Consider the following 17,760-nt stretch of genomic DNA (forward strand, 5'->3'; position numbering starts at 1 on the left):
AGGAGTCGGCCATTTAGGACTGAGATGAGGAGCAATTTCTTCACTCAAAGGGTTATAAATCTTTAGAATTCTCTATCCCAGAGGGTAGTAAATGTTTAGTCGTTAAGTATATTCAAGACAGATCAATAGATTTTTGGATGCTAAGTGAATCAAGGGATATGGGGATAAGGTGGGAAAGTTACTTATTTCTTAAGTTCTCCTATTTCTTAAGTTCTAATATCCTACATTAAATCTATTAGAGGGATGTGTTTGGATGGGCCACATGGCCTATAATATTACAATTATCATGTCGGCTTTAATGCAGATTTTTTTTTCCCCTTGAGATTTTATGTAAATACGACTGTATCATCAGCATCAATTAAATGGTTTCTTCCTCTTGGGTCTGATTGTATTTTGCTCGTAGCAGATAGATCTTGAGCAGGAGTTTCCACTCAGTTTCGATTTCTTTTCGGCGCAAAAGATCGAAGAATTTAAAGCGCAATTTACATCTAGCGCAAATCGAGCATTGCACTTGAAGCCAGTGTGAGTTTCTGCTAATTGTGACCGTTTACGGGCCTTTGAGGAGGCTCTTAAAATTAAGCTGTTAAGCAAGGACACTAACAGGCATGTTTTAAAAGCTTTAAAAGCATGTTTTTAATTTACTAAGAAACTGACTATGTACACCAATGTAACTAGTAAATGGTAACTGACTAAAAATGCTTATTCTTTGTGATAAACCCATTTTCAGCAGTATTAATAAAACTACACCAGCTTTGGCACTCTTAAATATATCGAGATACTTTTTAATGCAATTTGTATTTTAAAATTTGCGTTCTAAAACGCTGCCCAATTGCTCTGATTCGTGGAAGATTTTACAATTGGTGATATGCAAATGAGTGTGAGAAGAAACCTGAGCAAAAAAACACATCTTACACTAGTGCAATTGCACTGGGATCGCCAATTGCTCCCAAAGCGTAAACTCTTGGCCCATATTTTTGAAAAAGACCAGTGAGAACAAACCCAAAACTACGATCCCACAATCGACTGTTACTGTGCAGGCAAAATGTGGATTTAAAAGTGACAGACAAACTTTGGATCAGATTTCTGCTTGCTGGACAGCATTCTCACTTGCCCAGCTGTCAGAACACGGATAGCTGATGTCTGTTTTCCTTTTAGAATTAGAATGTCCCACTCTGCTGCCATGAATCACTCCAACTACTGGCCAAGGTGAAAACTAATGACTAGAAAACAACTGTAGCCAGTACAGTAACCATCTTGTAAAATGGGAAGTACTAACATCATTTAACTGTCAAACATCTCTTAACTTTTGAATATTTTAACAGAATGTCTCCACCAAAAACAATATAAAATCATTTGTCATTTATTTCAAGATTATATAAATCAAGAGCTATTCTTATACTAATTCAACATCAGCGGCAGAATTTCTTTTGCAGATATGCGATAGAAAGGAGGTATATATTTTGAAATCTGCGTCATAAATTTTTAATTAACAGAATGTTGCAGTCACAATAGTCACTTAAATGGGTAAAAGGCGACATTTTATCCAAAGCTGCAGCAGAACTTTATATATTTTATTTGTTTTTCCAATCAGGCACTATAATTTAATTTTCCGCACTGTAATTTAAAACTAATAGAAAGTACATATATTTTCATTGAACATCTGTATTTACATATTATTCGGGTTATAACACAACATGTTGAGTTTAATGTTCTCATTCCAATGACGAAGCAACAGAAAAAGCTGTCTCGTTGCTGCCTTCAGTCCATTGACGTTTACCTGTTCAGGAAGCTGCTGTGAGTGTAGCCACATGTCTGCCTTGGCAGCAATGAGCTCCCATTCCAGAAAGTAACCGGCGCACTGATGTTCCAGCCACCCCAATGCCACTGCAGTTGCCCAGCTCATCCCTTCCACATCATCGTACTGTGAATTTAGATCATTTGCTGACTCGTAAAAGGCACCACTAGTTTCAGAGGTGGCTGGCGAGTTTTCATACAGATCAGTTTCAGAGCCCCTGCCACTGTCAACTTGCTGAAGGGTGGTGCTCAGACCATCAGGACTGGCACTGAATGAATTGTACAGGCTTGCTGGAGGACTGGTTTGATCGAAAACATCCTCAAGATGTGACCATGTAATTTTCTTTGAACTTCTTGTGCTTTCTTCAGTATTTCCTTGATCCTTGTCAGACACTGACTGGCCGTTCTTCTTACTCGCACAAGACTGAGTTGCACTTTGACTGTGGATGGAGATCTCCCTTCTGAGGGGAGTTTCAGTTTTGCTACCCGGTGTACGTGGTGACATGCAGCGTGACGATAGGCTGAGACATGCTCGATGACATGAGAAAGGTGAGGCCCTTCTCAGTTGATCTAAGGGAATCTGAACAGCTTCAGAAAAGGCTTCATTTAGGAGAAATGTTCCAGATGCCAATTGTAATCGCACCTGGAATAAGAAAGTGCAAGTTAAATATACTCATCTGTACAAGTAGATTATTTTCCCAAGTAGCCCTCAGATTAATGTGATGGTCACATTTGCAGCAAATCTGTAAAAAAAAAACCTGACTTGCATTTCATTGGAGACTTTTGAAATGTTATTCTTTAAGAGAGCTGCAACATTAAAAAGAAATTAAACCAAAACTGAATTTACTTCATAGAAAAGGAGAGAAATTTATAATATATTCTGACAAAATTAATGCTTCAACTGGAACCAAATCGTAAACTGCATCCATCAGAGTTATAAAGCCATTTATTTGGTTAGTTGTGAAACCATTATAAAATGTTATCCCCGTTTTTTTAAAGTAATTCTCTTAATAAACCAGCTCAAAAGACTCTGCCTCAAGCCTGTACACCATCTGTGTTCTTACTGTTATCATCCTAGGTGGTCCCTCGAAGAGAGGATGACTTGCTTCCACGCCAAAAAGGAATGAGTTCACAGGTGTTTCAATGAAGGACCTGGGCCTGGTCACTTCCTTCTACAAACTCTTGCCTCCTGCTGTGCCTGCCCGCACTGTGGCTGCCCGGCCCGGCCCGGCCCGGAAATCGGCACAGTCCCAGCCTGTAAGACCATCAGCCGGCCGGGGCCATCAGAGGGAGCAGTGTGCGACGACATACCACTGCAGGAGGGCGACCGCTGCGAAGTCTTACTGTAAACACCAATTATAAAGCACTTCATGCATTATGTAGAAGTTAGTATATATACTTCATACATATTCGCCACCTGGCACATATATATAAAATATTATCAAAATCAGTTGGTGATTTTAATGAATGGTTAGAGTGGGATTGATTATTATACAGATACTTGTAGAATTTTGAAGTCAGAATGATCAATTAAAAGGCTGCTCTATTGTTCCAGTCATATTGATACCATAAGGATGTTAGATTGTAATGCTAGATTGATATCCTGGAATTTTCACTTGATTGCCTTCAGTGGTCAGGGAGAACGCTCAGTTTGATCTGGATTATTAACCTTTCTCCCGATATTGAATAAGAGGCAACAAAGTCCCTGCTGGTACAAATTGTATGTGGTCTGTTGCAAGTAGCCGGCATCATTCTGATTGTTCTTGTGGCACTGTTACCATGAAATCAGCAATGGTGCTTATGTGCAGGTGCTAGTACACAACATTAACTAATATTTGCTTTTGCAATAAAAACTCATGCTCTCAGGCCTTAAATAAAGGGTTCAATATTTTAATCGATAGAAGCTAATCGAAGTAAGATGTTCAGAATTTTTCTTACCAGTGGCAGATAGTCGTTAATCTCCTCTTCAGGAGAGGTGTCCAGCTTGGCAGACAAGTGGTTGGGTTTTATTGGTATGTATTTTCCGGTGTGACTAGGGCTTCTGTACCTTCCCAGGTTAAACCTTATTGAGTGAATAAAGGAGGGTTAGTAAGTTGAGTGAATCAATAGCTAGATTCACACCAAGGGAGTTGAGCATTTCAGATAGTGAACTCGGCTTTAATTCTCTTAGTACTTCTGCGTTTTGATAGAAACAAACTAATTGGGTCAACAATGGCCACAAATATTTGTAACACAATGGGCCGTCTTGCCCATTTATTTGATGATCAATACCATTGACAGTCTACAATGCATTGGTAGCCACAAAGGAGTTACTATGGTTTTAGCTAGTGCTCACTGAAAGTGAGAGTGAATGTCCATTTGAATTATTTTAATATTCTCAGAATGTAATTCTGGTCAAGATGTTATTTTGTGTAGATGAAATAAATTCTATATTCCACTTTTTGTGAGATAAGCATATCACTACCCATGTTAGCTGACATTGTTAATGGTTCGCTCTCTCCCTCCATCAAATCTGCCGTCATCACACCTCTCCTCAAAAAAACAATCATTGACCCTCCATCCTTATAAACTACCACCCCATCTCTAACCTCCCTTTCTCTCCAAAGTCCTTGAACATGTTGTCACCTCCCAAATCCATGCCCATTTTTCCCGCAACTCCATGTTTAAATCCCTCTAATCTGTTTCCGCTCCTGCCACAGTACCGAAACTCATCAAAGTCACAAATGATATCCTTTGTGACTGTGACAAAGGTACACTATCACTCTTCGTCCTTCCATTCCCTCCATCCTTCTCCAACATCTCTCCATTCTTATCAATCTCATCGTAGCCAGAGAATCTCCTGCAATGGTTTCTCTTCCCAATCCCACATCGTTATCTGTGGTGTCCCCTAAGGATCTATCCTTGGCCCCTCCTATTTCTCATCTACATGCTGCCCTTTGGCGATATCATCCAAAAACCCAGCATCAGTTTCCACATGTACGCTGACAATACCCAGCTCTACCTCTCCACCACTCCTTTCGACCCCTCCACAGTTTTTAAATTGCCAGACTGCTTGTCAGATATCCAGTTTTGGATTAGCAGAAATTTTCTCCCAATTAAATATTGGGAAGACCAAAGCCATTGTTTTTGGTCCCCGCCACAAACTCTGTTCCCTAGCCACTGACTCCATCCCTCTTCCTAACATCTGGCCTGAAGGTGAACCAGACTGTTCGCAATCTTGGTGTCATATTTGACCCTGAAATGAGCTTCCGACCACAAACCCGCAGCATAACTAATACCACCTACTTCCACCTCCGTAACATCGCCCGTCTCTGGCCCTGCCTCAGCTCATCCGCTGCTGAAACCCTCATCCGTGCCTTTGTTATCTCTAAACGTGACTATTCCAACGTACTCCTGGCTGGCCTTACATTCTACCCCATGTAAACTTGAGGTCATTCAAAGCTCTACTGCCCATGTCCTAGTTTGCACCAAGTCCTGCTCACCCATCACCCCTGTGCTCGCTGACCTACTTTGGTTCTGGGTTAAGCAACGCCTCGATTTCAAAATTCTCAACTTTGTTTCCAAATCTCTCCATGGTCTCACCCCTCCCTATCTGTAATCTCCTCCAGCCCTACAATCCCCCAAGATATCTGTGCTCCTCTAATTATGCCAACTTGAGCATCCTAGATTATAATCGCTCAACTATTGGTGGCCGTGCCTTCTGTTGCCTAAGCCCGAAGCTCTGGAACTTCCTCCCTAAACCTCTCCACCTCTCTGCCTCTCTTTCCTCCTTTAAGACACTTCTTAGAACCTACCTCATTGACCATGCTGCCCTAATTTTTCTTTAATATGGCTCGGTGTTAAATCTTTTGTCTCATAATACTTCTGTTGAACGCCTTGGTTTATGTTAAAGGCACTTTATAAATATACATTGTTGTTGTTGCAGTACTTTGATTATGCTCAGTTAAGAATAAATTAATCAAGGTACCTGGATCCAAAGAAATTGTCAAATGATTTCTGCGATCGTACAGAGATTGTCGATGGACTCTGTGCATTAACTGGAAGAACACAGAAACTACTGTTATTTTATAATAAATCAAACTGCAAATCAATTAAATGTCAGTAACTGGGATTTAGATGTTTTATGTTCTTATTCATTGTAGAAAATATTCTCTACAATAATATTGTATAAATTATAAACTGGTAATATGCTGACAAAAGATAATCCTAATGCTGCAATAGCTAGAAAGTTTCCAATTCAACTTCAAAATCAGCTTTATTACCCTTACGCCTACATCATCTGCCCCCGCCTCACAAATGCATCCAACTCACAAAAACAATATCATGTTTTGTATCTCCGCCCAATTCAAATGCCAGGCAGCATGTTTCCCCCACTCACGGATATAGATTTGTAAATGATCTGCCTTGAACAATGAGTACTATTTACTCCCCTGCCCCAAACTGTTTATACTTAAATAAAGCCTTTCGGGATGAGCGCTAACCTCATTTGCAAATCTTGGCTGGTGCGATGTGTGTGTAGGATTCTTGGTTTGGATGAGATGGTGCCTATGGTCCATTGAGGAAAGGACAGCTTTTGGAGGAGGGAGACTGAGCAGAGATAGAATGATCTTTAAAATCTAGTTAAACTAGAAAAAATTGGTTAAGGAACCAGAAGTTTGGACTTGGATTTCCCTGAAACGCTAACATCTGTAACTCATCCACATAATCAAATATGTCGAATCATGGATAGCTGCTCCAAAACCACATTCAACCTAACAATATCAATTGGATAGAGTAAAACTTAAATGTTTTGTGAAGGCTAGCAGAACTTTGATTAAATTAGTCTTAAAAGTCACAGCAGGCTATCTATTGACCAGATGAGAGACATCTTGCCCATAACCAGTGCACCTTCTATTGATCAATCATGAAGTAAGATTAGTTTCATGAAGTAGTTTGCAGCTCACTCATCTGTCCCTCCAGTAGAGGGCGGTATTGTGCAGAAGTTTAGGGTTTGATTCACCAACATCACAATTGATTATTTTTATAATGTATAAACATTGTCTAAGAAAACCACATTGTACAGTGTGTAAGTGATGCAAGTATGCTTTATCCAAGTGTACAACTCCAATGTACCAATTTATAATCTATTCACCCTCAATACCCATTACGGTGATATCTTCATCCAAGCATCCCTAATTGATGATTGATCTAAAGGTCTTAACCATAATAAATCTTACCATTTCTGATATTTTAACACTGATTATATGTTATCATAAAATTGATATAAAACTCCCCTGATGCCAAGGCATCCAGCTATATAGTGACACCACTATTCCTGGGCAGAATGGAGATGATTGGGTCATTCCCTGTAAATCACTGCTGTAAGTGACTGGATTGATTTTACGAACATAATTTGTATAGAACTATCCTCCATTCACTGCATTTAGCTAGAGAAATCACCCTGCTTTAATCAGAAGGTGTTGCTGCATTTTCGATCATTTTCAGTTTGCTGTAGTTTGTAGAGACTCTTTTTAAATAGACTCTGTGAACTGTTTGCTGTAGTGCGCTATTTAAGCAGACTCTGTTTGCTGAGTAAATAGACTTTGTTTGCGGTAAAATACACAGTTTGCTGTGAGTCCTGCTGTAAATCTTGCCCCGCCTCCAACTCATTGATGAACACAGTGCACCTCATTGGCTGACACAGTGGTGTCAATAGACCCTCCGAACGCATACCAAACGATTCCAAGTACAATACCTGCTGTGTTACAACTTAACTGATTGCAGGGTATGCATGCACAGATTGCCTGTTGGCATTGTCCAGCTTCACATATGAGTAATGGTCAATGAGAGGAGATACTGGAAGACTGTTAGCACATGTAGAGTTATACCCCAGTAAGGGTCAGCATTTTCAAAAGGGGAGAAAAGGAAAGGGAGCAAATTGGCAACAACATTTTGTTAAATAGTACAAGCTTTATGCGCACACGTTCTATATACCCATTATGCCTTCTGAGCTATCCATAAATACTTCCTTAAAATGATCATTGCTTTAGTGGACTATTAGACTTGATTTTGTTTTTGAAAGTGTCTTAAGAGTTGATAAGTTACTCATATTAAAAAAAACCTTATGAAATACCATCAAATTTAATTATAAAAAATACAAATGCTTTAGCACATAGAATTGATGTATCAAATATGCTGCCAAGGAATTGGAGATTGGGAGACAGTCACGTGTTCCTATGCTTCTGCACACCTGCCACTTTTAGATGCCAAGACCTGATATCACTGATCTCTGTGAGTAGAGAATGTTGCCCTGTTACAAGTTCTCTGAATTCCTTTGTTGTCCTTGGTGCTTTTCAAAACACCTCAGATTTATTAGATCTTAAGTGTGGATGTAAATGCCTTGGCATCATCAGAGAGATGCTCAAACGGTTTTTGTCACTTGTGTGCCTGGTCAATTGCAGTCTGCAACCCAGTGAACTTTTGCTGTATGATAGCAGTAGAAATTGCAACTGGGTTGTAGAAACTGCAACATTACTCAGACCAGCTTACATCGTTTCATGCAGGGAGACAGAATAACTGTTTCATCAGTGACCCCACGAGGTTGGAATTTCAAACAACTCAGCAGAGTCCTTGGCCATGCCAAACCTCAGCTTAACAGCTGTAGCTCTTCTTCAGCCACGACCTTTCCTCAACCACAATGAGTGACTCACTCTGTGCCTCCCTCTTAAACTCATTAAGTCCCTCTGAAGTGTCTATAACTGGGCTAATGCCTGGTTCAAGTGACATGGATGATGCAGAGTGTTCAGTTGAGCCTTGCAGTGCAGAGGTGCCTGATTTATCTTCCAGGGCATCAGGGCTTTCTGTAAAAAACCCAAAATGGCACAACATGAGCACATGGGCATCGTTGCACATATTGTTGCAATGAAAGTACATGGTGGTATGTTTCATGGAAGAGCACAGAAACTGATCTAAACTTGACGAAAACATAAATCATTGCCACATGAAAGTATATATTTGCACAAACCAGGAGCATTGTTGTCTCCACAAACTTCAGCCTCCCTGTCAGTGATCTTCATGATGGCCCCCTCACAGTGGGTATTAGCTGAGTCCCACCACCAGTCCTTGTGCACTGTTTCCTGTTCAAGGCCATCTTCTTTTGCAAAGAAAAGAACAGTATGCATTGCATGAGAACATTTTGCAGATAGAAGGGGCTACAGCAGTGTATAGGTGTAGCAGAATACAATGCGCTATCTTACCAGCTGAAATTCAAAAAGCAGAGTAGAGAAATGTCAAGGTGAGCAATGAGATGACCTGTTAATTCCCTTCCACGGTTATATATGGGCCTGACAGTTAGTTTACATTACTGCAAATGGCTATGCAAAGAGTTGAAGCAGCTAGCCATGTTTTCTTGAACACAGTTTAGAAAAGGCTGCTGTTAACCTGAATTTATCCAGTCATTTTCTGGAAATGGAGAACACGAGAGGTAACACAAATATTTCAGAGGTATTCAAACCGGCTAGAAAAGGCAGACGTGAAGTTGTAACTGCAAAGGATATTTGGCCAACTATTATTAGACATGAACCCTCTGTTTATTGGTGGGTTGCCCTTCTTGACCCATAGCGGGAATTTTAATTTTCTCTCATACCATCCACGATAATGAATTGGGCTATTCTGGATTTCCTCATTCTTTCCATAAGCTTCCAAAATGTTCAAACTTCACAGCTGGATTAATGCACTGTGCACCAGTTACATGCCTCTTGAGATGACTAACAGATATTGAAGCAGCATTATTGCACGTGAATCTAACTGGCTGGGCATTAGTTGCAATGATCACCAAAACAAATGCATAGGTTAAGCTGCATTCTCACAAATGCAGTAAAAATAAAGATGAAATTAACTCTCATTTAACTCACCAAATCTTCCAAGAAGAAAATTATACTTTGATGTTTTGCTCTCTCAGTGCGGATGAGGGTCACGGATTTCTAACATCCAAAAATGGATGTTCACTCCAATCAGTTGTAAAGCGGGCACATTTCCACAAGAGTTCTCCCGACTGACTGCTGTAACTTCAGCAGAAGAACCGCAGAATCCTTGGAAAAATGGTCCTTTGGAAACCGGACACATTTTTGGCCATTAAGAGCACGTTTGTCCAACACTGCTGGTACTCTGATGCTGTGGCAGGGCTCTGCAGGAATTTTTCACCCCTCCCCCACACCTAGTGGGCAGCCTAGCTGCACCATAAATGGCATAAGCACCCAGCTGATTTGTGCAAATGTACCTGATCACAGGAATTCAGGCAGGGTGCAACTTGCCAGCAGGCACATGTCCCGTTCTGCCTTTGTTACGGTGATGGAGTGGGACCCACGGAGTCTGGTGCCATGGGTGTTTTCAGGCCCTTAAAGCAGGTTTGTTTGGTGTAGCTTACAAAGAAACCTACATTTCTATGTAGTCAAGCAACTGTTTTTTTTTATTAAATTGGTTTCATAGTATGTTTTTCCAACAAAACTGACTTACCAACTCAAGTGGAGATATTTTAAAAAACAGAACAAGAGAAATAGGTCCAATGTACAGAAGGAATGATCACTTTAAGGAGGAATTCAGGGATAGATGGGAATGCAAGTGGGTATATAGAATTTGCACAAATAAAGTTATACCAAAATTGTATTTGGTTACCTCTGAGAAGGTGACAAGACAAAGTATGCAGGTCCCAGAAATGGAATTAGCCTCCTGCTACACAGGGCCTGCAAGACATAGAGGCAAGCAGCTGACAACATTCCAAGCCAGTCTACAAGAGACCTATCGGGTATCCTTCATATCTACTCCTTCCAATAGTGCACCACTTAGCAGTAGTAGTCAAAAATGAACTTGTTGCACTGGTACAGCTAATGTGAGGTGACAGAATGTTAAACATATTGTGCAACACACCATTACATTACCAGAAACAATTGTTCAACAATGTTTAAAATGATTGCAGTCATTTGTAATTACAAAAAGAAGAGGATTTGGTTTTTGCAAAACAATAGAAAAAAGCATTTTTTCTTGTGCAGGTCTATGTTGGATTTTTGCAGCACCTCCAGCAAGCACTGTGTCTCTCTTTCAACTGTAATGTTGTGCATCAGAAAAAATACTCCAATTATTCTTCCAATTCATACTGTAAAGCACCATCACATTGGAGGAAGAGCATCCGGGAAGGCACTGAGCAGCTCGAGCCTCATCAGTGCAAACATCAGAAACATTGCTTTAACAAGGCCAAGATACTCTCCAATATAATTCGACCTAACAAATATGTCATTGTAAGCATTTTATTAAGGGGATTGGGGCTTCTCAGATGGATCATCAGCCATTTTTGAAGTGGCTAACCCATGCCTCTCAGGAGCTAACTTTCTGATATGTTCCCTCCCCCCCTCCCCGCCCCTCCCCTCCCCCCGCCCCCCCCCCCCCCATCCCCCACCACAACAACCCACGCCCCTGTCTCCCTGCTCCTCTCTTAAATAGACCCCTGATGATAGGAGCTAACACGGATCAGAGATTCCAGCTCTGATGAGTCACAGCCTCAGCAAACACTGTTCCTCATGGAAAGTAAAGCAGCCAGGATGTAGATGTTACACATGGTGTCTCGGGTAGTTGTGAGCTCTGAAAGGCTATCTCCAATGTCCTTGTACCTCCAGGCAGTCATCTCTTGCTTTTTACTCTCCTCCAGAGCGTCCAATGAAGAAATACTTGATGTATTCGCAGAAAGACTATTTCTATAAGCTATCTAGAGCGTTGTTCACCCTTTCAGCTCTGCCTCCTCCCTCCAGTGCTTTAGTACCACTTCAATGACGTGAAATGTATGCATTATGTGAATGGAGTAAATTTGCACTATTCCCATTAACTGCTGTTCAACAAGGACTTAATATGTTAAAAGTGCATTACACCTGTTTATTCCCCGGTACCATTTTAGTAACTTGGGTAAAATGTGTGGACCATTCACACCAACGAATAAAATATACTTACATTGGAGGCTGCTCAGAGAAGGTTCACTAGGTTGATTCCGGAGATGAAGGGGTTGACTAATGAGGATAGCTTGAGTAGGTTGGGCCTATACATATTGGAGTTCAGAAGAATGAGAGGTGATCTTATTGAAACTTATAAGATAATGAGGGGACTCCACAAGGTGGATGCAGAGAGGATGTTTCCACTCATAGGGGAAACTAAAACTAGGCGACATAGTCTTAGAATAAGGGACCGCCCATTTAAAACTGAGATGAAGAGGAATTTCTTCTCTCAGAGGGTTGTAAATCTGTGGAATTCTCTGCCCCAGAGAGCTGTGGAGGCTGGGTCATTGAATATATTTAAGGCGGAGATAGACAGATTTTTGAGCGATAAGGGAGTAAAGGGTTATGGGCAGCGGGCAGGGAAGTGGAGCTGAGTCCATGATCAGATCAGCCATGATCTTATTGAATGGCGGAGCAGGCTCGAGGGGCCAGGTGGCCTACTCCTGCTCCTATTTCTTATGTTCTTATTCCATAACACACAATTAGTCGGTGTGCTAGCTCTAATACACACAACATTGTTCCGCCCCAAAGGTTTTTTTCCCTTCAATTTAGACACATTGACAAAAGGGCAAAGATACACCAGGAATAAAAGTTCCTGTTCCAATTGGGGAAAAGCCAATTTTGCTAAGCTGAGAGGTGATTTAGCCAAAGTGGACTGGAAACAGCTACTTGAAGGTAAATCAGTGTCAGAGCAGTGGGAGACATTCAAGGAGGGGATCCGGAGGGTTCAGAGCAAGTAAGTTCCCTTAAAGAAAATGGGTGGAACTAACAATCTAGAGCCCCTGGATGTCTAGGGACATACAGGGTAGGATAAAGAAAAAAAGGGAGGCTTATGACAGATACCGAGGGCTCAATACTGCAGAATCTCTCGGGGAGTATAGAAGGTGCAGGGGTGAAATTAAAAAGGAAATGAGCAAAGCAAAGAAAGAGCATGAAAAAATTTTGGCAAGTAAAATCAAGGAGAACCCAAATATTTTTTATAAATACATTAAGAGGATAACTAAAGAAAGGGTAGGGCCTATTAGCGACCATGAGGATAATCTGTGTGTGGAGGCAGTTGTGGGAATGGTTCTTAATGAATACTTTGCATCTGTTTTCACAAAAGAGAGGGATGATGCAGACATTACAATCAGGGAGGAGGAGTGTGAAATATTAGATGAAATAAACATAGAGAGGAAGTATTAAGGGGTTTAGCAGTTTTGAAAGTAGATACATCGCCAGGCCCGGATGAAATGTATCTCGGGCTGTGAAGAGAAGCAAAAGAGGAAATAGCAGAGTCTCTGACCAACATTTTCCAATCCTCTCTGGCTTCAGGTGTGGTGCTAGAGGACTGGAGGACTGCTATCATTGTACCTTTGTTTAAAAAGGGACAAAGGGATAGACCAAATAATTACAGGCCAGTCAGCCTAACCTCAGTGGTTGGAAAATTATTGGAGATAACTTTGAGGACAGGATAAATCTTCAATTAGAAAGACATGGATTAATCATGGACAGTCAGCATAGATTTGTTAAGGGAAAATCGTGTCTGACTAACTTGATTGAATTTTTTGAGGAGGTAACAAAGAGGGTTAGTGCATTTGATGTAGTGTATATGGATTTTAGCAAGGCTTTTGATAAGGTCACACATGGCAGACGGATCACGAAAGTAAAAGCAAAGTGGCAAGTTGAATGCAAAATTGGCTCAGAGGCAGGAGCAAAGGGTAATGGTTGATGGGTGTTTTTATGACTGGAAGGTTGTTTCTAGTCAGGTTCCGCAGGGCTCAGTACTAGGTCCCTGGCTTTGTGTGGTATATATCAATGATTTAGACTTGACTGTAGGGGGTATGATTAAGAAATTTGCAGATGATACTAAAATCGGCTATGATAATGAAAAAGAAAGCTGTAGACTGCAGGAAGATATCAATGGACTGCCCACCTGAGCAGAACAGTGGCAAATGGAATTCACTCTGGAGAAGTGTGAGGTAATGTGTTTGGGGAGGTCTAACAAGGCAAAGGAATACACATTAAATGGCAGGACACTGAAAAGTGTAGAGGAACAGAGGGACCTTGGAGTGCAGGTCCACAGATCCCTGAAGGTAGCAGGCCAGGCAGATAAGGTGGTTAAGAAGGCCTACGGTATACTTGCCTTTATTAGCTGAGGCACAGAATATAAGAGCAAGGAGGTTATGCTTGAACTGTATAAAACACAGTAGATTTACGAGGATGTTGCCTGGACTGGATAATTTTAGAGGGGATTTGAGGGGAAATTTCTTCACCCAGAGGGTGGTGGGGGTCTGGAACTCACTGCCTGAAAAGGGTGGTAGAGGCAGAAACCCTCACTACTTTAAAAAGTATTTGGATGTGTACTTGAAGTGCCATAACCTACAGGGCTATGGGCCAAGAGCTGGAAAGTGGGATTAGGCTGGGTAGCTCCTGGTTGGCCGACACGGACACAATGAGTCGAAATGGCCTCGTTCTGTACTGTAAATTTCTAGGATTCTATGATTGTGGTTGATTTTCAAACTTGCTGCCTGGGCATAAAAGCCGCATTGGGGATTGGCGGCCAATCCATAATCACAGTTTTGCACTTGGGTGGCAAGTTGAAAATCTAACCCATAGGCCCATAATTTGCGGTCAGCGCCGAAGCTAAGGTGCTCGCTGCTGACTTCGAAGAAAGTTGCCCACAGAGATTGCGTGTCTCTGTGGTGAGAAGTTTACCTTTCTCGCTGTGTAATTGATTGTAGCAGTGTGTAATGGGATTCCCCAATGAAGAGCTGCAGTGACCTCAACAAGCTATCTAAGCATTAAAGAATGAACACTAAAGAATTCTCACAGACAGCAAACCAGGAAATAAAAAGCACTGAAATATCTGCATTTTTAAAAAATGTTACAGAGAGTGAAATAAAGATTGGGAGATGCACTGGAGTTAAGGTAAAAGCGGAAATATCATGAATATACGTTAAAAAATGTTTTTCTTGTAATTTTTATCATAATGGAGAAATCTGATACTCCACAAATATTAAAAAAATAGTTTTTGGGGACCAGAAAGGTTGTTTAACAGTCAATACACTGTTAAAACTCATAGGAAAAACTTTTCCACTCATAGGGGAAACTAAAACTAGGGGACATAGTCTCAGAATAAGGGGCTGTCAATTTAAGACTGAGATGAGGAGAAATTTCTTCTCTCAGAGGGTTGTAAATCTATGGAATTCTTTGCCGCAGAGAGCTGTGGAGGCTGGGTCATTGAATATATTTAAGGCGGAGATAACATATTTTTGAGCGATAAGGGATATGGGGAGCAGGCAGGGAAGTGGAGCTGAGTTCATGATCAGATCAACCTCATCATCATCATCATAGGCAGTCCCTCGGAATCGAGGAAGACTTGCTTCCACTCCTGAAGTGAGTTCTTTGGTGTCTGAACAGTCCAATACGAGAGCCATAGACTCTTTCACATGTGGGACAGATAGTCGCTGAGGGAAGGGGTGGGTGGGACTAGTTTGCCGCACGCTCTTTCCACTGCCTGCGCTTGATTTCTGCATGCTCTCGGTGTTGAGACCCGAGGTGCTCAGCGCCCTCTCGGATGCACATCCTCCACTTAGGGTGGTCTTGGGCCAGGTGTCAGTGGGGATGTCGCACTTTATCAGGGAGGCTTTGAGGGTGTCCTTGTAGCGTTTCCGCTGCCCACCTTTGGCTTGTATGCTGTGAAGGAGCTCCGAGTAGTCGTGTCAGGCATGAGAATGGTGTGGCCCAGCGGAGCTGATCGAGTGTGGTCAGTGCTTCAATGCTGGGGATCTTAGCCTGGATGAGGACGCTGATGTTGGTGCGCCTGTCCTCCCAGGGGATTTTTAGGATCTTGCGGAGTCATCGTTGGTGATATTTCTCCAGCAACTTGAGGTGTCTACTGTACATGGTCCATGTTTCTGAGCCATACAGGAGGGCGGGTATTACTGCAGCTCTGTAGACCATGAGCTTGGTGGCAGTTTTGAGGGCCTGGTCTTCAAACACTCTTTTCCTCAGGCGGCCGAAGGCTGCACTGGCGCACTGGAGGAGGTGTTGGATCTTGGCGTTGATATCTGCTCGTGTTGATAGGAGATCAACCATGATCTTATTGAATGGCAAAGCAGGCTCGAGGGGCCAAATGGCCTACTCCTGCTCCTATTTCTTATGTACTTGTGTAAAACCCCAGTTACACCTATGCCAACAATGTAACATTTAATGGGTTGTTTATGTGTGATATTAGCTCAAGTTTTGAACAGTTCACTGATTTCACGGATTCCTGGCTATGGGGGCGTGTCCACAGCACAGTCAGTGTCAGAGCAGGGAATCACTGACTGCAACTTCAGGATTTCCGTGTTTAGATGTGCATGCGCTAAATCCTCAAGTTACGGTCAATTGCATCGGGATAATGATGGCGAACACGGGCCAATATCTTGCACTAGTATTTGCATGTGTTACAAAAGCACATTCCCAGAAGCACACTAAAATAATGTTGTTGCCAGACTTATTTAGCATGTGCTATAAGGAAAAGTGCAGTTAAACTCAAATGCAGCAACGTGTAATACTCCTCTTACTTAATCACCTTCCACCACTAATGACAGACCTATGGGCCAGATTTTTGGCTTTCGGGGTTTTTTGGCGAAAATGGTAATGATACGTGAAAATTATTGTTTTCACTGCACTACCGCTTTTAGGCTGAACTTTTGGCCTTTGGGGTCTGTGCCGGTAAGGGAGCCATTCCTCGATTATTTGCAGCACAAAACGCGAGTTTCAGCACCTTTATTCAGGGGTCGTTTGCGCTGCGAGAGAGGCCTTGGGAGGGGGAAAAAAAAATCCCCAAAACATTTCAAAAACATTTACAAGACCCTTAACTAACTAATTGCTGCAAAAAAAATTAAAAAATAAGAACTTTAACTGACCTTTTTTTGCAGGTTTCTGTATTTCCTGCTGGCAGGGCTAACCGACCAATTTGACCTGTGGCTATTCTGAGCGTGGCATACGGGTCGGGAGAGAGCTGAAACTCGATCGCAAATGCAATCGGAGTCATTGCACGCCAACACACCTCCGCCAGGCAGTACTTGGAAGTGCCGCTGCAAACAGGTACCCAAGGATCCGGGCTTTCGCCACGAAGGGTCAAATGGCAGCGAAAACCCGATCGCAAACCTCTCGAAAATCCGGCCCACTACCAGCAATAATTCTAATGTTGTATAGCTCAGAATGTTCCCTCAGGACACAACTTGAGCTGAAGGAGTATGGAAGCATAAACTTTATTGTACTACTAATTGTTTTAACCCAGTTTAAGTGGGTGCAGAATGGAAATTTGACATGACTACTGCAATGATATATCAGTTTGATTATGTAATTTAGGGATATTCCCTTAATGTCTGTACACGTTGGATGTAATTTTCTGAGTATGCACTGGTGGTGGGGAATCTCATCCACTGCCTGTATGTATTGATAAATCACAGATTGGCAGCACATATTCAGAGAGTTCTTGCTGCTGTATCAATGTTGCAATTTCAGCAATTGGTTTGATTTAGTCTCCACAAATAGGGAGGCTGCAAGATGGAGTTTGTAAGCAGAGGTTGAGTTGCTTAATGTTCCTGTGTGTAAATGCATTTTAAACTTTATAAAATGTATTCTTTCATCATTCATTATTGGATTTTAAATGAATCCTCAAACAATTCCAAGGGAAGAAGTGTCGACTCACTCGGACAACACCTGATTATACATGACTATAGAATTGGTATAATCTTCATCAACATACAATCAAAATATTCACTTCCACTCCCAGTTGGACCTATTTGTCTTGACTTGTCAAGACAGAAGACATGTAAATCAGGTTCAATAATCAAAACTATGAGACAGATGGCCAGCACAATAGGTTTCTTTTGTTAAGATATTTCTGATGAAGAACAATTTAATTACTGAAATATTTGAGAGATTAACTCTGAGCAGAAAGTTACGAGATGCA

The 17,760-nt window shown here is 41.6% G+C and overlaps 1 protein-coding gene across 1 annotated transcript in view; it reads right to left on the reverse strand.

The window, feature by feature from the left end:
- Nucleotides 1-1,666: 1,666 nt before the first annotated feature.
- Nucleotides 1,667-17,760, reverse strand: part of vwa5b2 (von Willebrand factor A domain containing 5B2) — a 133,470-nt gene continuing 117,376 nt past the window's right edge. Inside the window, exons 19-23 of the mRNA XM_070882511.1 lie at nucleotides 8,798-8,923; nucleotides 8,484-8,633; nucleotides 5,762-5,831; nucleotides 3,733-3,856; nucleotides 1,667-2,437 (exon numbers count right to left, since the gene is read on the reverse strand). Of these exons, the coding sequence (XP_070738612.1) occupies nucleotides 1,667-2,437; nucleotides 3,733-3,856; nucleotides 5,762-5,831; nucleotides 8,484-8,633; nucleotides 8,798-8,923 (1,241 nt within the window). The remainder of the gene's footprint in view (nucleotides 2,438-3,732; nucleotides 3,857-5,761; nucleotides 5,832-8,483; nucleotides 8,634-8,797; nucleotides 8,924-17,760) is intronic.

The sequence above is a fragment of the Pristiophorus japonicus genome, chromosome 6 (genome assembly GCF_044704955.1).
Source record: "Pristiophorus japonicus isolate sPriJap1 chromosome 6, sPriJap1.hap1, whole genome shotgun sequence".
Taxonomy (NCBI): domain Eukaryota; kingdom Metazoa; phylum Chordata; class Chondrichthyes; family Pristiophoridae; genus Pristiophorus; species Pristiophorus japonicus.